This window comes from Ostrinia nubilalis, chromosome 13 (genome assembly GCF_963855985.1).
Source record: "Ostrinia nubilalis chromosome 13, ilOstNubi1.1, whole genome shotgun sequence".
NCBI classification, from domain to species: domain Eukaryota; kingdom Metazoa; phylum Arthropoda; class Insecta; order Lepidoptera; family Crambidae; genus Ostrinia; species Ostrinia nubilalis.
In genome coordinates, this window is record NC_087100.1 from 4,382,197 (window position 1) to 4,405,614 (window position 23,418).

At 38.7% G+C, this 23,418-nt stretch overlaps 2 protein-coding genes across 2 annotated transcripts in view; one reads left to right on the forward strand and one right to left on the reverse strand.

Moving 5' to 3' along the window:
* The first annotated feature begins 1,502 nt into the window (after positions 1-1,502).
* Positions 1,503-16,553, forward strand: LOC135077279 (putative sodium-coupled neutral amino acid transporter 10). Its single transcript, XM_063971815.1, has 11 exons — positions 1,503-1,703; positions 2,024-2,141; positions 2,429-2,585; positions 2,951-3,074; positions 3,635-3,756; positions 5,524-5,672; positions 9,423-9,559; positions 10,309-10,545; positions 11,268-11,427; positions 12,067-12,410; positions 14,155-16,553. Exons 1-11 carry the CDS (start codon positions 1,620-1,622, stop codon positions 15,550-15,552), a joined length of 3,030 nt encoding a protein of 1,009 aa, XP_063827885.1. The 5' UTR covers positions 1,503-1,619; the 3' UTR covers positions 15,553-16,553.
* Positions 16,545-23,418, reverse strand: part of LOC135077281 (serine/arginine repetitive matrix protein 2) — a 48,089-nt gene continuing 41,215 nt past the window's right edge. Inside the window, exons 40-45 of the mRNA XM_063971816.1 lie at positions 21,597-21,790; positions 20,618-20,698; positions 19,441-19,521; positions 18,841-18,971; positions 18,123-18,256; positions 16,545-16,685 (exon numbers count right to left, since the gene is read on the reverse strand). Of these exons, the coding sequence (XP_063827886.1) occupies positions 16,637-16,685; positions 18,123-18,256; positions 18,841-18,971; positions 19,441-19,521; positions 20,618-20,698; positions 21,597-21,790 (670 nt within the window). The 3' untranslated portion in view covers positions 16,545-16,636. The remainder of the gene's footprint in view (positions 16,686-18,122; positions 18,257-18,840; positions 18,972-19,440; positions 19,522-20,617; positions 20,699-21,596; positions 21,791-23,418) is intronic.

Below are 23,418 nucleotides of genomic sequence, written 5' to 3' on the forward strand. Positions count from 1 at the left end.
TTTTTATCTATTTTTAATGTTGGCATTTCTGCTGTGCTAGAATGACTGTGCCATTAAATTGTTACCTACCATGAGGATGTATAATTTAAAATTTGTTAATTATTGTATTATTTTAATTTGATACCTAAATTTTATTTCATATTATAATAATTATTATGTTAAGTGTGATTACTTAATACATTTTAATTTATTGTGTTTGTCAAATTATTATTAAACCAGTGCCATTTTTATTGTAATAGCCATTTCTATGGTACTTGTGGCATTAAATAAATAATGATAATTACTTTGCCAATGCATGTTTTAGATTAATATACAAAAGCTAAACTGTAGGGTTCATTGTAGAAGTATTCCTATGGAAGTGTGTGTGCCGTGTAATAGTTATAATAATAAGTAAAGATGAACATATTTTGGCAGCCTTGAGACATTTCAAATAAGTATATTAATTTTAAATTACCAAAGAAATTTCCCGCCTGAAATGCGTTCTGTAAAACAAAAATATTTATTAGAGTACAAAATTAAAATATTTAAAGAAATTGTCTCCTCTACCACTGTATTGTACCAAAGAATGTGCAAAAACTAAATATAAAGATTTAAACTATCTTTTGTTTCTTTTATGTTTTTAAAATAAACTTTGAGGCAGAGATAGCGCCAATAGAGACGTAATTTTTATATCAAACCAGATTTCCGCCCGCGGCTTCGCCCGCGTGAAAAAAGGGCTGTTTTTACGGTTTTCCCGGAAATTATTCGAACTTTTCTCGCCGTAAAATCCTTGGACTTCAACGAACATTAAAAAAAAAGCATTGGTAAAATTGGTCCAGCGTTGTTGAGTACCTATACGCTTACCAACAATACCAACACATTTTGCGATTCATTTTATATGGATAAAACCATAACGAGCTGTGTTAGTGACCTATTTTTGATTTCAAATGTCTAGAAATAAAAGCAAAATTGGCAGTCTATTATAAAGAGCATTTATTGGCACTCTACAGTAGCGCCATCCTCGTTAGTGCAGCAGATGCGACTTTAGGAGTCCTAACGCTTCAGCGCTCACCTGTTGGCGCCACTGTCCTAAGCACTCACTAGTGCATAGCACGTAGTACTTATTATTATTCTGTGATAGCACTAGCTAGCGGCGAGTAACAAGAGGACCTTACACAAAAGTTATTAAGATAAACTCTGCACTGTAGCCTACATGCTCTGCATGCACTGGCATCAGTAGTCAACAGTACCACCAACAAGTACCTACGATATCTCTCAATGAGTACGTCATCATACTAAGCTACCCTTTGGCAAGAAGGAGAGTATTATATTCTTTGGCAAGAAGCTTAAGAAAGTCACTGATTTTATTCTCATTTCGCAAGCAAGATGCCAAAGATGTTTTAGAAATAATCTGCGCTGGTACTGGCCATTTCAGTTTGGTCCATTGCTTATTCCTGAATCCTGTCTATGCGCAGTCTATCTTCTCTATTACTAACGTCAACGTCACTAAAATTTGACAGCTGTTGACTGAGTGAGTTTGACGTTTGGTAATTTACAAAAAAATGTAATGTGGCTGAGTTCTTTTAGATTTTGTACGAGAAATTGGAAATAAAATAAAGCGTAAATAGATAATTTACATCATGGGCACGACGGGACAGTCGATTACTTTAGCGAACAGTATCATAGGGGTAGGCATTTTGGCTATGCCATTTTGCTTTCAACAAGTAAGTAACTTTTTATTATAAAGTTTATCTTAGATTTAAAAAACTATAAAACACAACAGGAAAAGATTTAATTTTATACTATTATTAGAAAAACATAAACGTTTAAATCATTATAGTAATGTTATAATGGTCACAATTTTACATTGATTCGAGTTGTTCATAATCAACAAGTTTTAAGAAACTTTTTTTGTATTATTTCAGTAAAACCTATCATGTGATCTACATTATAACTTACCAATGCCATACCTAAAAGGCGTAGGAAACATTCTAAATTCAAACATTCATAAAATGTCATTATTTATTTTGTTGTTTTCTTTCAGTGCGGAGTGGTGTTGGCTACTTTAATCCTAGTGTTTATGGGCCTAGTCTCAAGACTATGCTGCTATTTCTTGCTAAAGTCTGCACTGATCACTAGACGGAGAAACTTTGAATTTTTAGGTAAGGAATATTTTTATTTCTATAATAGTACTTACATTATGTGCATCTGGTATCATTATTAAAGACTGAGTTATGTAGAACTACAAATTTATTATATACACAATTTATGTAAAGATAGTGGACGTCTTTCGGCTGAAACGAACGAACAAACGAATGTATAGATAAATTAATTTTGTTGACTGTAATAGCAGCTGATGTTAATGCCTTTCCTCCCCTTTAAAATTAAGTGTTGATACAATATAATTTTTATTTAAGTCCATTAACATTTGTTTTTTTTTTCTTTTCAGCATTCCATGTATTTGGTTCAGCAGGAAAATTGGCAGTAGAGGTGGGCATCATAGGTTTCCTGATGGGCACGTGCATAGCTTACTTTGTGGTCGTGGGGGACCTCGGACCGCAGATTGTCTCTAAAATGTTTAATATCAACCAAAGTGATATACTAAGGTTAGTATGCCCTGTTATAAGAAGTTATAGTGGCCATTTTTGTTATCTTTAGCTGGTTTGTCATTTCTTTGTACCTTTATATGACAGCTTTCTCTAGTTTCACTGTTCAAAGAAAAGACTGATTGACTGAAGACTCAAATCAATATAACCCTCAAGCAGTTAAGTGTAGTAACCACATTATTTTGAACTTTATTGCCTTGTGTTAAGGTCCAAGAACAAGGATTTTTTTTAACTTGCGTATCCGATTGGTGATAAATCTGTCAATGAAAAAATACCTTCAAATAATTCTATACTAATAGCACATTCCTTTAGCTAAAGTGTTATAGACACATTTTTAAAAACTTATTACGGCATCCTTTTTTCAGAACATGTATAATGGTGATTGTGTCACTGGTGTGTGTGCTGCCACTGGGCCTGTTGAGAAACGTGGACAGTCTGAGCAATGTCAGCGCGGCCACCATTTGCTTCTACTTCTGCTTGGTTATGAAGGTGAGACACAGTATTGGTATCTAGAATTATTTAGAGTGTAAAGGAATTCAATCTAGCACTAGAAATAATTTTTACTGCGAATGTTTAACACATTAGCTGCCACCCCAGTCAGATGTAGGTAATGTAGCTAGGGGTCCGATCACCGGTGACCAGGGTGGCAGCTAACATGTTAAAAATATTTTTAACTTCATGTTATCATTTCGATCTGTTTGATAGAAGAATCACGGGCGGAACTGATATAATCATAATCAGTTAATTTACAATCGATAATAATCGATTATGGCTTGACCAAGGAAAACATGATTTCATTTCTAAAGATAAAGATTTGTACTAGGTTAGGTGTTTACCGCGATTTTCACCGCGATCGTCGGTTCACTGAAAATATCTATACTAATATTGTAAAACTGAAGAGTTAGAATGCGTTAATCTCAGGAACTACTACTGGTCCGATTAAAGAAAAATGTTGCAAAAACTTTAAATAAAAGTCGCAGTTACAGCTACAAATATTAATAAACTTTAAAAAAAATGGTGATGTCATTTATGTTCTAACTTGGCAACAGGTGATAGCAGAAGCGGCGTCGCAAATGTTCACAACGTCTTGGGAGACGCGCGTAGAGATGTGGCGGCCGGCGGGCGTGCTGCAGTGCGTGCCCATATTCTCCATGGCGCTGTTCTGTCAGACGTGAGCACCTATTCCACTGACCTGTATTAATACCTTCCATCACCGGGGAACCAGACGCAGGCTAGCGTACCATCCCTACATTGTCGACATTCCACCAGCTCGCACTAAGCGTTTCGACGACTCGTTTATAATGCGAACAATTAGGGACTGGAATTCGCTACCTGCTGCTGTACTCTCCTTTCCTGAACACTATTATCCGGCCGGGCGTTTTCAAGGCGAGAGTGAATAGGCACTTACAGGGCAGATATGTACCATCCTAGACTGCATGCATCTCACTTAACACCAGGTGCGATTGCGGTCAAATACCTGCCTTGTCTAGCATAAAAAAAATCCACACTGGACTGGCTACTGTCAATATTTTTGTGCCTATTTGAGTTTCGCCATTTTGGCGCTGTAAGGCTGTAGACAGATACGATTGTGGAACTAAAATTAGTGATGTCTTAGGTCGCTTACTCCATACAATGTACGTCAAAATTAGTTCTCGGGACAATCGTAGTGACGCTTCAAATTGCCACACAAAATTAGCTGTCATTTATTTATATGGAGACAGCCTGTTCAGTGTGTACAGGTCAGTTAACTATTCTTACAATAAATATGATACAAATATATTTTTTGCATTGTTGGACTCCCGTTTCTAAAATTAAGAAACACTAGTTCGGGCGCCGCCAAACGCAACCTCTAGAACGAAAAACATTCGTTTTCAAATCGTTCACGTATTCAACCTTCTCACTACATGATACCCAGCCTTTATTTTCAAAGATAACGTGTCGATCTCGATTGTCAAAATTTGTTTCGTGCTACCATTTTTCATACAAGTTCACTTTATGTCACGTTTACTATTCGGTCTCGATACGGAAACATAAGTCGCAAGGTTCGTGCTATTGCAAACAATTTGAAGACGAAAGATTTTCGTGCGTGCTAGAAGTACTGGAGTTGCACAATTTTATGCACTCAAATATTGTGTTGGCGGGACTGAAACCCGCGACTTGTGGCGATGTAATTAGAAATTGTTAGACATTATAGTGTAGTACATAAAACCCAATAATTTCAGAATATCAATATTATGATTCAACCACACCAACGCGTGTAGATCGCCATCGCTTTGGTGTGGTTGAAGCTTTTAAACAAAGGACAATGACCAAAAATGTATGGAGTGTGGTCCAAATGTCCACCACTAACGAGACCTATGTAGTAAAATAGTCTACTAAATACTGATTCATTATAACCAAACCGCAATCACAAATATGCTATCAGTAAAAAGTTATGACTGAATGAAAAGTCTGTTTTTTACCTTTTCATCCGAAAAATGTTCTTGATATCATTCTATCCATTGCACATTTTGGACTAATCTACGCATGTTATAGATGAATTTTATTAAATATTATACTAACTGTGCCTACGACTTTGTACACATGAAAATAGTTTGAATAATAGTTCCCGGTTCAGTTAATTTTTACAACATTTTTCTTTATTGCTCAGCCCCTATTGGTTGTAGGGTGATGTTATTTATCCTTAAACCATCCTTGATAAATGGGCTATCCATAACAAAAAGGACGGACCAGGAGTTCCTGAGATTAGAGCGTAAACTACTACAATTTTTAAAACAGTCATAACTTTTTACTGACAGCTCTTTTTTTTTCGTCCCATATTGAAAGTTAATCTCTATTTAATGGACTATAAGCCAATAATAATATAGGTCTCATTGGTGGTGGACATTTGGACCACTTTTGGTCATTGTCCTTTCAATATAATACATGATTATTCCAGACAATTATTCGAAATCTTCGAATCGCTGCCTTCGCTATCGCTCGAAAAGATGAACGTCGTCACGAAGAACGCAATCAATATTTGCACGTGCGTTTACTTCACTCTGGGTCTCTTTGGGTATATCGCATTCTCGGCTCAAGATATTTCAGGTAAGATTAAACTCTATTGTACTATTAATAAGGATGAAAATCGTATCTAATGTTTATAACAAAAAGATGTTTACTGTACTATTCTTGGATCAAGATATTTCAAGTAACATTAGACTCTATTGTTAAGTACTGTAATGATGAAAATCGTATCAAAAGTTTATACTTCAAAATAAATTATGAATCATAACAAGCAACTGTGTACACAATTTTGAAACAATATAAATAGATTTGTTTATTTAAGGGAAACTTATTGTATCTATTCAATAGAATGAGGGCTATCGTTTTTATACTTAACAGTTGGCACCCCTGGCGATTGACAGGACCTTACTCTACAGTGGCGCCATCTTGATGAGTGCAAATGCGATAGTCCTCCTACCACTTTAGCGCTCACCAGTTGGCGCCACTGTCTTCGCTACTAGCAAGTGACAGGACCTTACTCTACAGTGGGGCCATCTTGATGAGTGCAAATGCGATAGTCCTCCTACCACTTTAGCGCTCACCAGTTGGCGCCACTGTCTTCGCTACCAGCAAGTGACAGGACCTTACTCTACAGTGGGGCCATCTTGATGAGTGCAAATGCGATAGTCCTCCTACCACTTTAGCGCTCACCAGTTGGCGCCACTGTCTTCGCTACTAGCAAGTGACAGGACCTTACTCTACAGTGGGGCCATCTTGATGAGTGCAAATGCGATAGTCCTCCTACCACTTTAGCGCTCACCAGTTGGCGCCACTGTCTTCGCTACTAGCAAGTGACAGGACCTTACTCTACAGTGGGGCCCTCTTGATGAGTGCAAATGCGATAGTCCTCCTACCACTTTAGCGCTCACCAGTTGGCGCCACTGTCTTCGCTACTAGCAAGTGACAGGACCTTACTCTACAATGGGGCCATCTTGATGAGTGCAAATGCGATAGTCCTCCTACCACTTTAGCGCTCACCAGTTGGCGCCACTGTCTTCGCTACTAGCAAGTGACAGGACCTTACTCTACAGTGGCGCTAAAACTGGTGAGCGCTAAAACGATAGCCCTCATTACTATGTTTTGATAATTACAAGCTTTATATTGACTTCACTTGTTAGTATGTGTGGGACAAATCTTGCAACTGAATTTAAGACCACTTCTCCTCAACCGATTGAGCTGAAATTTAGTATACTTATGTAAGTACGATGACAATGCAATGTTATGGTACCATTGAGCTGGTCTGATGATGGAGTCAGGAGGTAGCCATAGAAACACCTAAACGAAACGGCGGAATCGCATCGAGTTTGGGTTCGTTGGATTTGTCTTTTCGAGCAGTTTAGTGCTAGATGATGTCCAGGGTCCTGATGATGAATTAGGGACGTGGTCATAGGAACTCCTAAACGAATCGGCAGAAACTCATCGAGTTTGGGTTCGTTGGAATTGTCTTTTCGAGCAGTTTAGTGCTAGATGATGTTCAGGGTCCTGATGATGGAGTCAGGAGGTGGCCATAGGAACTCCTAAACGAAACGGCGGAATCGCATCGAGTTTGGGTTCGTTGTATTTGTCTTTTCGAGCAGTTTAGTGCTAGATGATCTCCAGGGTCCTTATGATGGATTAGGGAGGTGGCCATAAGAACTCCTAAACGAAACGGCAGAAACTCATCGAGTTTGGGTTTGTTGGATTTGTCTTTTCGAGAAATTTAGTGCTAGATGATGTCCAGGGTCCTGATGATCCATTAGGGAGGTGGCCATAGGAACTCCTAAAAGAAACGGCAGAACCTCATCGAGTTTGGGTTCGTTGGATTTGTCGTTTCGAGCAGTTTAGTGCTAGATGATCTCCAGGGTCCTTATGATGGATTAGGGAGGTGGCCATAGGAAATTCTAAACAAAAAGGCAGAAACTCATCGAGTTTGGGTTCGTTGGATTTGTCTTTTCAAGCAGTTTAGTGCTAGATGATTTTTTTTAAGGGGCGCGCGCTGGTAACTTGAAGAGCTTTTCCAGCTTCACCGGGCAGAGTGGCGAGTACAAAATGTACTCTAGCCGTTTGGCGATTCGTTCGCGATCGGGCCGTATCGAGCGCATAAGACGCCCGATCAGTGGCGAACTTAACTATAGGGTTGCCCACCGCGGTGTTGGACCAAAGAAGTCCAGCCTACGGTGAGCTCACTCTATTGGGCCCGATCGAGGGGGACTACGACGCGGCCTGAGGGCGCCACGGTAGGCTCGGACCTCGGATCAGGCCGTGTCCGGGGGTCGGATTGGGGAGAACGGGCCCGGTACATGTCTGTACCGTTCGAAATTAAATGCAGGGCCTCGTACTCGCCGGCGAGTACGGTGTAACGAGCTACTGTGTTGTGGAGTAGTTGGCGTGCTTAAGGCAGTGATGTCTGTGTTCAGAAATTCGGTAATAGGATCGTCCGGGTCGTCTATGACATGTCTAGGTCGTCGGTATTGGGCAGCGACATATTTCTGGGGTGTGTACGTGGCGGCGCTAACGATAAGAGGGTTCTTGTGGTTGATCGCTTTATCAAAGTAGCGGCAAGAGGCTTCTTTCATAAAGTGATCAATATTATTGATGGGATCTCGAAATCTCTATGGAGATTCGTGTTACGCACGAACCACGGGGCATCCGCGGCTCGGCGCCGTAAGAATTTGTTTTGGAGGGTCTAGAATTTCTTAAGGACTGTGCAGGAAGTGTGTGCAAACACTGGACTGGCGTAAGTCAACACTGGACGGATGCAGGTTTTGTAAATTGTCAACTTATTTCTAAGTGACAATTTACTTTTCCTTCCAACTAGGTGATAGAGTCGGTGAGTGTAGTGGTTCGCACGGCTCAAGACGCGTCTGAGGTGCGGAGCGAACGATAATCTCTGGTCGACGGTGACACCTAAGTACTTGGCCTCACTCTTCCAAGGAATAGTTTGGTCAAATAAGGTGAGATGGGTGGGGACATTAGGACGAGTGCGAACCGGAGGACGTTTCGCATACAAAGCCCTAGAAAAGTACACTGCTGCACTTTTTTCGGGATTTACCTCGATACGCCACTTCCTGAACCATTCGCCTAATTGTGTGACTGCGCGTTGGAGCGCCAAGATGACGTAATTCCGATTACGTCCGGACTTGTAGAGTGTGGTGTCGTCTGCAAAGAGGGCTAAATCCGTATTCGGATATTTGGAGATGTCATTGACGTACAATGAAAAAAGAATGGGTGCTAGATGATGTCCAGGGTCCTGGTGATGGAGTCAGGAGGTGGCCATAGGAACTCCTAAACGAAACGGCGGAATCTTATCGAGTTTGGGTTCGTTGGATTTGACTTCTCGAGCACTTTGGTGCTAAATAATGACCCAGAGATTGAAATACAACTAAAAAGTGTAAAATAAAATTATAATTAAAAAAAAAGTTTTTTAAAAACAAGCTTTATCCTGAAATGCAGTTGTACTAAAACGAAAAAAAATAATTGTATGCTTGGTTCAAAGAATTTCGAAAGCTTGTAGCGCAAACAGAAAAAAAGAGGAATAAATTCCATGCGCGATACAAGCTTTTGAAATTCTTTGAACCAAGCATACAATTATTTTTTTTCGTTTTAGTACAACTGCATTTCAGGATAAAGCTTGTTTTTAAAAAACTTTTTTTTTAATTATAATTTTTTATTTTTGTGCAAACAAAAAATTTAATCGCATTATTAATTTTTTTTAGCGATTTCGCCTTGGAATCACGTCTATTGGCCATTTTACATGACGAAACTTTTGAACAAGTGTTGCCCATTTAAAGCCTAATATATTTTTCCTTACAGGTAACATCCTGATGAGTTTGAGTCCCACCATGGCGAGTGACGTCATCAAGCTGGGTTTTGTAATGTCGGTGGCCTTCAGCTTTCCGCTCATAATCTTCCCTTGCCGGGCTAGTTTATACTCGCTACTTTATAAGAAGGTAAAGTTTTTTCAAATTATTTTTTTCTGTAGTTTTATTGACTTTTAGAAGTTACTTTCATTGTTTATAGACTGCATTATACAAAGATATAGGCTTCGTAAGAGACAGTTTCTCCAGTCTCGTTTCTTCTTCATACAATGAAACGAAACAGTACATTGTACAACTTGTGAAGTTGCAATATTTCACTGGTCAACATTGTCCTTAGTTTATTTTCGCTATACCGAAAAGATACGTATCTTTCTTTTTAAAACAGTGCATGTGTAAAAGTACTTTAACCAATCAAACCCTAAGCGGTCGCTGATGACCACAATAGATAATAATCAATTGTTATCATTATAGTAGATAAAGTTACGAAGTTACCAACTCACGAAGGCGAGTGAGCTTTACTTGAGTGTGTACGTGTACATGCACATAACGATATAATGTAAGGTCTATCAACACTTGAAAAACGAACAGTAGCGAGCCACCACACATATAAAGATCACTTGCCTTCGGGAATGAGGGCTATCGTTTTAGTGCTCACCAGTTAGCGCCACTGTAGAGTAAGGTCCTGTCACTTGCTAGTAGCGAAGACAGTGGCACCAACTGGTGAGCGCTAAAGTGGTAGGAGGACTGTCGCATTTGCACTCATCAAGATGGCGTCACTGTAATGTAAGGTCCTAGCTGTCAATCGCCAGGGGTGACAACTTATATTTTTAAGTATAAAAACGATAGCTCTCATTGCAAAAAAGTTTCCAATAAAATTCCAGGTGCACTCATCTCACCACGACCACATCATCAACCACTCGATCCCTGTGCGTTCGTTCCGCTGCATCACCGTGGGCATAGTGGGCGCATCGCTGTGCGTGGGACTGGCGCTGCCCAACATTGAGCTGGTGCTGGGACTGGTGGGCGCGACTATAGGCGTGTTAGTGTGCGTGGTGTTCCCAGCGGCTGCTTTTGTAAGGGCCACGCATAAGGATACAAATGAACGGCTGTTGGCTAAGGTAAGTAATTACCTACATAGTAGCAGATATTACCTTTTATAAGGCTCTGGTGAATATATTGCCACCAAAATTAGAACCTCATTCATTTAGTAAAAAACCAACCATTTTAACATTTTGTGTCTTATAAAGGGTTCACAGCTCATGTGAAAGTTCCCTTTAATTTATAATACATTTTTGTCCGTTGTGTATTTTTGTGACATAGATATCTCTGTCTCCCATGGAGTGAAGGAAGTCAATATAGACTGCTAATCAAATAGTACCAAAATGTATTTCTCCTATTTTCTTTTGATTAAATTTCTTGCAGATTTCAGGACTCCTCAACTTTAATTGGGCAGGTTTCATTAGAGGTCAAAGTGTAGATTTGAAATCAATCAGTTAGTCTTTTGAGTTCGCGACCTAATGACGTCATTGGGGTCTATGACATTTATTGCCATACTGCATCTATTTCTAGTTTTGACAACTCATAAAAATATTTAGAGTGACTAAACTCCGGTCGCCGAGCAGATAGAATTTCGTCCAATGACCCCAAGCTACCCATCCTTATCGCTAGCGTGTAATCTCGCGCTTGCACTCTCACTGCGGCCGCCCATCGAACAGTCGCGATAGTGATAAGAATGGATATCTTGGGGTCATTGGACGAAATTCTATCTGCTTGGCGATCGGACATTAGCTAGGGTGTTCGCCACATATCCTTTGTGACATACAATTTGTATTTTCTCCAGGGCATCATAATTCTTGGCCTGATCATCATGGTACTAGGCACGTGCGCCAACCTGCAGGCGGCCGAGAGCCAGATCGACAAGTACGACGACAAATACATCACCAAGGAGCGCATCGACAAGATGGTGGAAGACTTTTTCCAGAAGCAGGAGAAACCCGACGGTGAGAAATTTCGAGAACTTTCTTTGGCACCATCATTGGGGGAGGCCTATGTTCAGCAGTGGATGATGAAAATGAACAAAAAACTTCCACTTTTCTTTCCCTTTTACTAGTGTAAGAGTCATCATCAGATGGTAAATACCAGTCTTTCCTTTCTTTTGTCCATAACCTTTGTAGCAAGATGGTGGAGGAGCAGGACCTGCTTCTGGAAGAAACCTGACGGTGAGACATTATTTTGTCTATAGGAATCTCCACTGTTAAAGCACGGTTGTCGACCCTCCCCCAGAATTCAAATGGAAGAGTTGATTTGGCTGAGTTTCATCAACTTACTTTAACCGTAACTATGACAATAACCGGTGTTTTTGTATGGAGTTTGACAGACTTTTGACGTTTGTTAAAGTTAGATGGTGCTACCCAGCCTTACACTCTCCATTAGCCAGATGGGTTGAAACGGTTTTCGCATATTTTTCCCTTTGTCGCCTTTTACGACACTGAAAGAGTAGCATTAGTCCCAAAATTTCCTCAGTCACTTTCCCACAAAATTAGGATGGCATTTTCATTCACATCTATATTTTCATATTTATTTTTAACCATACTGTTGGATACACATAATACATTAATTTGAAAATATTTTTATTCCAGGTGTTATAATAAAACCAGAATTCAAAAACGGTCCAGATGAAACAAACAAGATCAACGATGATATTTTAAAAGAATCCGTTGTGTTACCTCCAAATCCAGTGCCTCCAGAATCGCAATCAAATGAAAAGAAAGAAGAAACCAAACCCAAACCTATAGTAAAAGATGTTGCACCAGAAATATTGCAAGAAACCGTCGACAAAGTATCGGAGACGCATCCTAAAAATCTAAATAAAGGACATGACGCTAAACATGTTAATGGAGTCAAAGACAACCAAGAACAAAAACAAGTTGAAAAACCAAAAGAAAACAATCAAAAACCACAGTCACTCGAAGATAAAATGAATATATAAGGTGTTATTTTTTATACTGATCATACTTTACCAACGCATCTAATAAAATCATACAAATACAACCCAAGTGTTTTTAAAAAAAAATTCAGGCTAGTTTTCGAGTAAAACGACAAAGAATGTTTCGAAAAAAATAAAAAATAAATCATCCTTTGAGCGCGCAGAGTATTCGTTTACGCACTATCGTAGTAGCCGGCCGAGGGCAACGACCGCTGCCACGTGCCGCGCCGCGTGAGTCGGCCATATTGATATGCCAGCCAGTCGCTCCGCGCCCACAGCCCGCGCCGAGTCGCCGATCGGCATGCGGGAGCGCCAGTCAGCGCCAATCGTCCCAGTCAGTCCAATGTTGTGCCCAAACGTATTGCAGTGTGTGTGTGTGCGAGTTATTACAATGCCGCGCTTGATAAATAACAAAACGCAGGTGAAATTATGTTTCGGGCACACTAACTGGCCGACGAGAAACATTAACGAGTCGAAAACCTTCACACCTTGCTTGTTTGGAGCCGCGCAGCGCTTCAGGGAGCGCAGCCGTATCCTGACTTGACGAGATCCCGTGCGCTTCGAGGACGAAGTTCTGGATTTCAATTTCAATCACCGGCACAGTGCTGGCGGTACCCAGATGCGAGCGCCGCAGACGGCGGCTTTTGCGTAAAAATACGGAATGCCTTATCAAGGAGTTGTTGCCAGAGGGCCACGACCGGGACCGAGTTCTATCGATGGTTATTGCGAAGTCTACCTAGGTACATACCTACAGTGTGATTTGGACAGATGAGTGCTTGTTTACGCGAAAGGGACTTTTTCCGTAAAAAAGTTAGTGCGCGAATTGTGAATACAACATCCGACGTGGTGTCTAGTGAACAGCAAGCAAGTGTGCAGCCCGGAAGCATTATTTCAATTCGATCGTGGCTAGATTAGACAGTGCAAGACAGTGTTTACGTGAACATTCAACAAAGGCTTGACATTCAAAATGTATTGTGATTAGTGTAATAATAACCTAGGAACTTTAAATAACAACATTCAAAATAGGTAAATGTGTGAATAAGTAAAATCAATGAATCTAAAGTGTGATGGCAAATCATAATTTAGGAATTAAAACCAGGAAAATTGATCAGTGAGTTTTATTTACAACACATAATCATATTCAATATTAGGGTGCATTTCCACTGACGCGAAGCGAAGCACTGATAGGTATGTACCTACCTATCAATTTTTTATTACGTCTCTAAATAAATTGCGTAGGCATTACGAAACCGTAGATATTGAATTCCAATTTCTATCCTTTTCTAAATTTCTAGTTTAACGCGGATGATTCGCCTCGGTTCGTTGGAAAAGTCCCCCGCTATTACACTAATGAAAATACCTACACTTATTTACCTACCTATGTGGCTAGATTTTATTTCTCCCAGCGCGTAGTACCTATTAACATGACGTAACATCGTACATACTCACGAGTGATAATTTTTGGTAACGTAGGTTTAGTGTAATCTAACCTTTATGTGTGTGAACGTTGAATGAACGCGCGCGCCCATTGTTCGTACTCGTATGAATGAAATGAGTAAAGAAAGAGAGAGAGGCAGTGAGTGAAGACAGGATGGTTGTAAAAATAATATTTTTTTTTTGTTAGGAAAAGTAAAAACAAAAACTAGCCTGAATTTTTTTTTAAAAACACTTGGGTTGTATTTGTATGATTTTATTAGATGCGTTGGTAAAGTATGATCAGTATAAAAAATAACACCTTATAAAACAGCAACAACTCATAGAAACAATAAAACAACATGGCGAGGAACAAAAAGAGCTTCTCAAAGAACAGAAAGAAATTCTATCTGAACTGCAGAAAACTAAACAAGAGTTAGAGAAAAATAAGAATGACGCGGCCGATGCGGATGCAAAGAAAATTGCCGTCGAAAGTATTAAGAAAATAGCTAATATGGCGATACAAAGTCTAGCGGGTGTATCTGATAAACCTGGGGAAATTGGAGACGAGAAAAAATCTGAACAACTAGAAAAACTAGCAGACGAAGCAGTACAAGAAATAGCTCAAAAGGCTGTCGAAACCATCGAAGCTATAAAAGAAATTAAAGAAAAGCCAGACGCACCGAAACCTTTGCCTAATGTACCACTTGTGCCTGTCCCACCTAACAATAACTTACCTCTAAATAATGGACAAAACGTTAACCCAAACCAGGTTCAACAAAATGTCGTATCAAATGGTCAAGTGAATCCCCAAAATGTACCACAACCCAATGCTCAACTACCAAATATTGGTCAACCAATAGCAAATGTAGCAAAAGACGTAAATGTACCCCAACCACCTGCAAATGTTGTGCAACCAGTGAAAACTGCCCAGCTTCCGGCAAATAATGTCCAACCTTCGGCCAATATTGGTCAACCTATAGCGCAAGCTTTAAGTAATAATGCTCCTGTAGCTAATTTACCACCAATCCCCGCAAATGTTGGTCAGCCTCCCGCAAATAATAAACTACCCGATGCAAATGTACAAGCAAATATAGCACAAGCAGTCGTAAATAACCAACCAGCTGCCAATCAAATTGCTCAAAACATTCCTAATAATAATAACCTGCCAGTGAAAAATAATCAGAATGAGTTGCCAGTACAAAATAAACAAAAATCTGCTGAAACTGCCAAACAGCATTTACACGCTCTTGATGAACCGCAGTCTTATAAACAAGGCGAAGACGTACAGAAAAAGAATAACGACCAAGCCCTTAACAATATCGTTGCTAAAAATGTCCCACTACCCTTAGCTATAAATGGAAACACACAACAAAAAATAAACGAAAATGTAAACGCAGTACAAAATAGTGATAATGCTAATGTTAAAATCGACGGCATTCAAAATGCAAACCAAAAAACTGGAGATAAATCTGCAGTTAGACAAAAAAGAGAAGTCGTCGATTGCACAGAAAAGTCTGCTTTAAAACCTGAAGACAAAGAAATTTGCAAAACGTTAATAGACAATAAGCCAGATTTAAATAAGGATGTGAAAGATATCCTTTCGTCTCAAGTAGATTTAACCGACATTGGGCTACCAAAGAATTTACCTTTCCATCCAAACATTATACATCACATTAGCAGATCTCTAAAATTGTATAAAGAACCAAGTAAAAACGAGAGATGAATGCTAGAAGAGGGTTAATGTTAATTTTTTTTGACGCCATGAGGTCGTGTGTTAAATTTGCATTTATTTATTTATTTAGTATGTATGACATTGTTATTACTGCGCGGATACTGAAGCATCGAGTGTTCCATTCAAGCAGTTCAGTGCTACTATTGCTATGAGCGTTTTCACTGGAATACAAGAGAAGATAAAAGATAAAAAGGAACATCGTTAAGAGTCAACAACCATCACATTTTTCTATGGATAATGACAAGCGCCAGTTCTTTTGCGTCTTAAGGCAATGGATGCACTATTATTATTATTTATTTATTTCTTGGATGCGTGAAAAGTACAATTGGGCTGGAAAATATGCCATTTTTTACGGTTCAGAAACATGAGATTTATTCTCAACTGTACGACATTTCACGATTCCTATCGGTCTTACATGATGGTTCATTTTTCATACCAATTTACTAACCTAATCTAATGTAAAGAAAAAGTGCCCCCATATTTTTGGCCCTGATTGTACTTATGTATGAAGCCCGATTCCATATGAATGTATTTTATTTATGGATACTAAGTAACTGCCCACGATTTTTTTTCAAATATACTTTTGATTTTCATTTACTGTAGTTCCCATTTACAAGTAATATGCCTTACTTCAGACTTTACTAATATGTAACTAAACTATGTCTGTGAATCTCTTCATATCTAAGTTAATCATGACGTAGATTTTTTATTTATTGGACATCGGGCTTTGCATGAATGTTATTTGTGATCTCAAGTTATATTTAAGTGTGTTTAAAAAACGCGTTTTGTCAGCGCAAATGCCTTACCACTTGTTCGAGTATTTATTAACAAATCACGCATAAACGTGCATGGTTGCGTTTGCGATTATTGCATTGACTGAATATTGTACTAAATTAAAGTATTTTAATAATCATTTTGCATTTTGATTATTGAATAAAATTGTAAGGATTGTAACAATAATTTATGATCAATAAAAACAGAAATAAGTATAACACATTTTATTTTAGTATAAATGCAAAACTGAAACCCTTTAACATTAACTACGTAGTATACAAAGAGGAATAATTTATTCTATTTACTTCTTCTTATCCTTACTTTCATCTAGTGCAGAGGTTTTCTTTGATCTGAAACAAAATAAAATACAAGTTCAATTTCTATGACGACGACGAATTGAATTGTAATAAGTCTCGTGCCATTATCCTATCCTTCTCTTCTAATAATATAAATATAAATAGTTTTTGAGAAGTCAGACGTCAGCGAGACTTCAGATATGCTTCCGATTTTTCAATGTCACCCCTCCTGTGCCGCTCCTATACCTTTGGCACTGAGTTAAGCACTAGCTAGACCTATAACTAACGCCCGTATTCACCATCATTACTATGAGGTCTCACAGTGCGCGTGGACAATCAGGGTCACACACGAACCAATCGCAGAGCACTATGCGTTCGATTTTCTGCTTCACTTAAGCAAGCATCGTTTGTGAATACTGGCGTTAGTTGCAACCGGCATAATCGATGAACATAATTATACGATAACTAGCGGCCGCCCGCGACTTCGTACGCGTGGATCTCGTTTAATTACTAATTACTAATGATGTTGATAGATGGCATTGGATGGATTTTTTGTCCAGCGCTGTAGATTTTAACCAATGACGATAGATGGCACTTTTTAACCATGTCTTATTTATTTATTGAAATTAAGTTTGTCACATATCGTCATAAATTATGGCCTATATGTTAATCTGGGTTATAAACAATAATACTGTAAAGTTTCATCGAAATCCGTCCAGTAGTTTTTGCGTGAAAGAGTAACAAACATCCAGACATCCACACAAACTTTCGCATTTATAATCTGGGGGCACGGCAGTGCCCCCACCAAGTCGAGCAAAAAAGCGGCACGGCCGTACCATCCTTTTCTCGAAGCAATTCAGGCCATTTTCGACTGCCTGTAACTTCGTTGTGGATAAAACTAGAAGGCTGAATTTTCATTAGCTATGCAGGCATTGTAAAGACACGGTATATTTAAAATTTCATTCAATTTGAACCAGTAGTTTAAGAATTATAACGGGTCAAAGTTACTTAATTTTGTCACTCACTGACTGACTCACCGATCATCAAAATTCTAAGGCACTTCTAGCAGACCTAGAAGTTTCAAATTTGGAATATAAGTAGTGTTTGGTGTATGAATCAAGGAAAAACTAAAATATTTGGGGGCACGGTAGTGCAACCGCCAAGTCGAGTAAAATTTTTCAATTTCGGTCCAGTTTTCTAGATACATAACTGCTGTCTACAAAATACAAAAAGAAATGAGATTTGGGGGCACGGTAGTGCAACCGCCAAGTCGAGTAAAATTTTTCAATTTCGGTCCAGTTTTCTAGATACATAACTGCTGTCTACAAAATACAAAAAGAAATGAGATCCCATCAAAAACAATACTTGTCAAAAAAACCAAGTCTCGCAACTCAGTTGTTCTACGGTAAAAAGTTGTAGAACAACTGAGTTGCGAGACTTGGTTTTTTTGACAAGTATTGTTTTTGATGGGATATTATAGTAGGAAAGTACCTCTTGCTGGTATCCAATTTAGTTTGGCTGGCATTAGACTGCGTGGAAGCAGCGCGGCGCGAGCGACGCGCGGGCGTTGCGACCGACTCCGACTCGGAAACGGCCGGCGAGTCTTGCGGGCTTTCTGCTTCTTTCTGCACAGATATGGAGGGATTAATGGATTTGTCGATGGGGAGTGGCAAGTTATTTGACAGTCAACAAAAAAAGTGAAGGAGTGACATAAGAATAGTTGAGATCTACAGTTAGTCAGTTTTGATGGTATGTTGAGATTACATTATAAAGCCCGGATACACAGTTCCCGGATAGGGAACAAATGCATCATGTTGCGGAACATGCAACGATTTTGAAACGTCAAGTGGCAAAATCGAAAACTAACAACCCAGTATTGACAGTAGATAGCAGCGCCCTCCTGTCAATGTCACAGCTGGGACGGTTCAGTGTAGGTCATCTATTAACTGATTTTAGGATAAACCATGTTTTGCAATAAGACTACTGTTTGATATTAGTATTAATTTTAGTTCTAGAACTTGGTAATACCTGATTTGATACCGTTCTTAAACATTTTTTGTAATAAGACTGGTAGAATTTAAGTTGCACGGGACATTATTTTGTCCCCTCGTGTATCCGGGGTGTTATTTTCTAGAGACATGAGTCGCAGTCGATTGCAAAAGAGGTCCTAATAAATGGGTTAAAAAATAAAAACCATTTCCCAACTTACCCTGGTGTCCGTAGACGTGCGGCGGCCCTTGATAGGCGTGTGAAGCGCCTCGCACGCCTTGTTGAAGGACGCGCGGCGGCTGGCGCGGCGCAAAGGACTGCCCGCGGGAGATCCTGCTTCAGAACCCTCGCCTGGAAAACAATGATACTGTCTGTTATGAATGAATATAAAAAAAAAACAATGACTAAATTTGGGTATGTGTCAAGCAAGATTTGCACAAGTATTTTGGAAAGTTTTACTTTTTGCAAAAAAAGCTGCCCGCGGGTACTGTTATGCAAGTACAAATGTATTTACATGTGCCAAGATGTGCACATGTTTGGCAAGGTGTACTAGTGCAACTACGACTTTCCATACACGTTTCACAAATAATTTTATAACAGTTTTTGTTTTGTTAGCTCACAAAATGGACACTAACTAAATATTTGCAAATAATTTGAGATTCATCAAAATTGTTACTGTTTGCTTCCTTTCATATACGTCCTAAACGATTTTAGGCGTACCAACATAATTTCAGGGCATCTTCAAAAACATAATGACACGCGTCGTATGACAATGCATTCAGTTATGGAAATGAATATTAGGATAGTAATATTTACTTACCGATATCAACGGAAATACTCCTCGTTTTCTTGACAGCTCTCGGTGTGGTTTTCGACTCTGAACCTGCGCGCGCCAATCGAGCTAAAAATATGTTTTTTATTACTATCTTGAATATTTTTTTATGTAAAGAACCCAACCTTAACTAAGTGCGGAATCAATTTTACTTTTTCATACTTCAACAATGTTTTGTCTACTGATGAAAGTGACGTAGCATTTGTAACGCTGCCGTATGTAACGCTGTATATTATTACTATAGCTCTAATAAATTTTTTTTATGTATAAATGCGCAACTATAATTTGCAAAAATGGAAAGCTAGATGCTAGCTGCAAATGCAGTCTAGAGTCTAGGGCATAGTAAATATTTCAATTTGATAGTTGACAGCACCAATAATTACAAGTAACGAAAATAACTGAGTTCCTTCTGACACTTCTTACCACCGACTTTTTATCGGCCGATTGTTAATCAATATGATGTATGGAAGTGCGCACATAATACCGATTTGGTATCGGCCGATTCTTTATACAAATTAGAATCGGGCCCAACTATCGGCCAATTTAAAGTTAGTGGTCTGCGCCTAGGCTTAAGCTATATTCGGGAAGTGTATAAGTGCACTGAGAGGACTTTTTTAAGATTTGAGCACTTCGTTAACTAGATTTTTTTTTACATTGAAGTCAGTAATTAGTAATGACTTAATGAGGGTTTTCGCGAATGAAAGATCCGCTAGATGGCGGGTCAATGTCATGTCAAAAATAACCAACCATGCAGCATTTGGACCTCGCGTCTACGTATTGCCATCTGGCGGATTTTTCATTCGCGAAAACCCTCATTAGTCGATTTGTCGAAACAGTGACAACGTCATAATATTACTTTGCCCCGTTTTGACAGCTCAAAAAGAGACATTGGGGGCGTTTGAGAAAATAGCGCAAGTAAGAAACATGGCATCTTTTTAGCAGAAAGTGCTGTCACTGTCAAAGAATGTATGGGAAAACGTGACTTATGAAGTTTAACAAATGTGTCCTCGCCGAAAATATGCTAAAATTTCGGCGGTTGCCATGATAGCAATCGCCATTTTGCTAACAATTTCTAACAAGCGCTATTTTCTGCTAAACGCTGCAAATGATGATCAGTGCTGTCAACTAACTTACTGCAAAAGAGAACCGTGCAAAGCGTACTCACATCTCCTTTGTTGCTTGCTTGCGTCCGAAGCGATTGAATCCGGCGATCCGACGTTGGGGTATTCCTCGAAGTCTGGAGAGCCTAGTAGTTAGTGGGCAAAGTGCAGGGTTAAGCAACGCTAGTCATTATTGTATGCGGCTAAAGTTCAGAATAGTTTAGCAAGGCATACTATTATGAGCTCTCGTGAAGTGATTAGGCTTGCTAAGAATGAAGGCTAGATTTTTGGCCCGTATTGTGGAATGACAATCAAACTTCTTTCGACATTCAATATTAGATTCAAGCGTATGATTGTTCTTTAGTTTGCAGCGCCCAACAGGGTCCTTAATGATCTCCAAATATAATTATGTAACACCTAAATGTACTATTAAGAAAGCAATAAACATATTGAGTATTGAGTATTCTATCTAAATGTTAAAACTTCACCAATCACATCCTTGAATTTATTCTTGAATTTGAACTAAGTTTTGACGGCCATTCATAAGAATAAGAACCTTTATTGATTTAAAACGTGAACTACGTGCACTATTTAGATTCGTTGTATATTACAATTTATTTACATTTTAGCTCGGGATTAGTTTATTACTTGATTCATACATTAGTCATTGAAATATTCATTCACTCCTGTTATAAGAGGGGAGAAAACATTATCTTGAAGAAATGGTAGTAATTAGTTATTGCATTGTATTTATAATGCTAATATCTAGAGATTCTAGAGCATGATTTTTTATTTGAAAAATATGGGATTTTTGCCTCAGATGGGATTTGTGGAAACTGCAGCAAATGTTTATCACCTGGCGACTGTTAACCCATTGATTGTCGATGATTGGTTTCAACCAAACTTGGTAGTAGTTCGTTCCACAAGTCCCACTTGAATTTCATCAAACAAAAAATCATATAAATGCAGTTATAAATTATTATACACATGCAAAAAACGAAATGAGATTTTTTTAATCTCATATCTACCAAAGTTATCGCTAACCTTCAAAGTCCTGTTTAGCCAGTAGAGCGATTCTATCCATGGATTGTACGTCAAAAGAATGCGTAGAGTCTGCGTCATCGTCGTCGCGGTCCGACGCGCTGTGTCGCGATGCGGCGCTGGTGCGGCGGCGGGAACGAGGCGACGCGGCCGGTTCTAGCCACGATTCTAGCACTGTTTTCTGGTGGCGGGTCAGCCTGGAATGTATTGAAAGAAGACTCGTCAACTATTCTTCAGTTATTCCACAGCATTGGTTCCCACTTCTTCGAACTCCTCCTATGTTTTTCTGATTAATTTCGTTGCGAGTCCAATGACAGTTTAACTTTCCCCCGGGACAAACTTGACCTTCATTGGTTGGGTTCAAGCTGTAAATCTTTGCTACACAGGAGTTGCAGTGGTGGGAACGAGAGGTGGGAATAGTCCCGTAGCATTGGTTCCCAAACTTATTTGAGACGCACCCCCTTTCAACCATACAAAAAATTCCGCGCCCCCCTCCTCCAGTCAAGATTATTTATTGCTCGTATCGAGCAGTCTGGAATGCATTTTCAGCGGTCGCAGGTTTTTTATACTAAGTACACAGATGGCCCGCGCTCCCCTTTAAAAGTCTTTGCATGTCCCCTGGGGAACCCAATGCACAGTGTGTTATGGGACTGTATAATCGGACATTCTCATTGATTTGATGAAACGTATAGAGCTCAGTTATACAAACATGATAGTAAAACTCCCGTTTGAAAATTCCACGTAGTTTTCGCGGTATAAAAATTCAAAGTTACCTATTTTTTTACTTCAAAATTATGCAAAAATATTCTCACTCGTTAACTAATAACATTTAATTCAGAATTGTTATAATACTTCATAGAACTCTTAAAACTACACGTAATAAGCGTATTAAGTGCTTCGTGAACGCATTCAGTTAATTAGGAAAAATGATTTTAGTGATTTTTGTTTTTATTTTTTTTCTCAATTATATCTTAATATATGCAAACATTTTTAATTGCAAGATATAGTCTGATATTTAATCTAATTGTATTAATAAAATCAGCTTTAAACTCCGTGATATATTTGAGAAAAAACATAAAACGTCTTAATAAAATTTTTACGCGTCTAGAGTCGACAATTTTGGAAGGAATAATTCATGTCTAAAAAGTTTCAAATCCCGCCTGTTATGTGCATAGTGTTGAAGGTTCTAAAAAGTCACATTCACATTGTTTTTAACCGACTTCAAAAAAAGGAGGAGGTTCTCAAGTCGAGTCTTTTTTCTTTTTTAACACTAAAATTAAAATTCATAAAATTCATTTATTTTTGCAAATAGGCTTTAAAAAAGCGCTTTTACACGTCCCAATATTAACCCTACCACTGCTTCGGGACAATAAATGGGCCAGTGCTGAGAAGAAGCAGCGCAAGAAACTCAGTCACTATTGTCAGCCTCCTTTTCAAGGTTTTACAGTCTTTAAAATATACAAATTATAGTCATAAGTATTAATGCGAGCTAGGTAGTTAAACATTCCAAACATTTTTATCCTTTATATAATCATCAACTTTATAGTAGCCCTTTTTCATTAAGGTGCTTTTGATATGTGCTTTAAATTTATGAATGGGCAATTCTACAACAGTTTGTGGTAATTTATTGAAAAGTTTAATACATTTCCCCATAAATGAATTACCAATCTTGTGCAGTCTGAAATTTGGAACGGCAAGTTTATTTTTGTTTCTTGTATTGAACTTGTGTAAATCACTCTTTCTAGTAAATTGCTCTATATTTTTGCGAACATATAAAAGGTTTTCATAAATGAACTGTGAAGCTACTGTCAGTATATTAATCTCC

Coding starts and splice junctions, on each gene's coding strand:
- LOC135077279 (XM_063971815.1), top strand. CDS start 1,620: ATGGGCACGACGGGACAGTCGATTACTTTAGCGAACAGTATCATAGGG. Junction 1,704..2,023: donor TGCCATTTTGCTTTCAACAA/GTAAGTAACTTT, acceptor GTTTTCTTTCAG/TGCGGAGTGGTGTTGGCTAC. Junction 5,673..9,422: donor CTCGGCTCAAGATATTTCAG/GTAAGATTAAAC, acceptor TTTTCCTTACAG/GTAACATCCTGATGAGTTTG.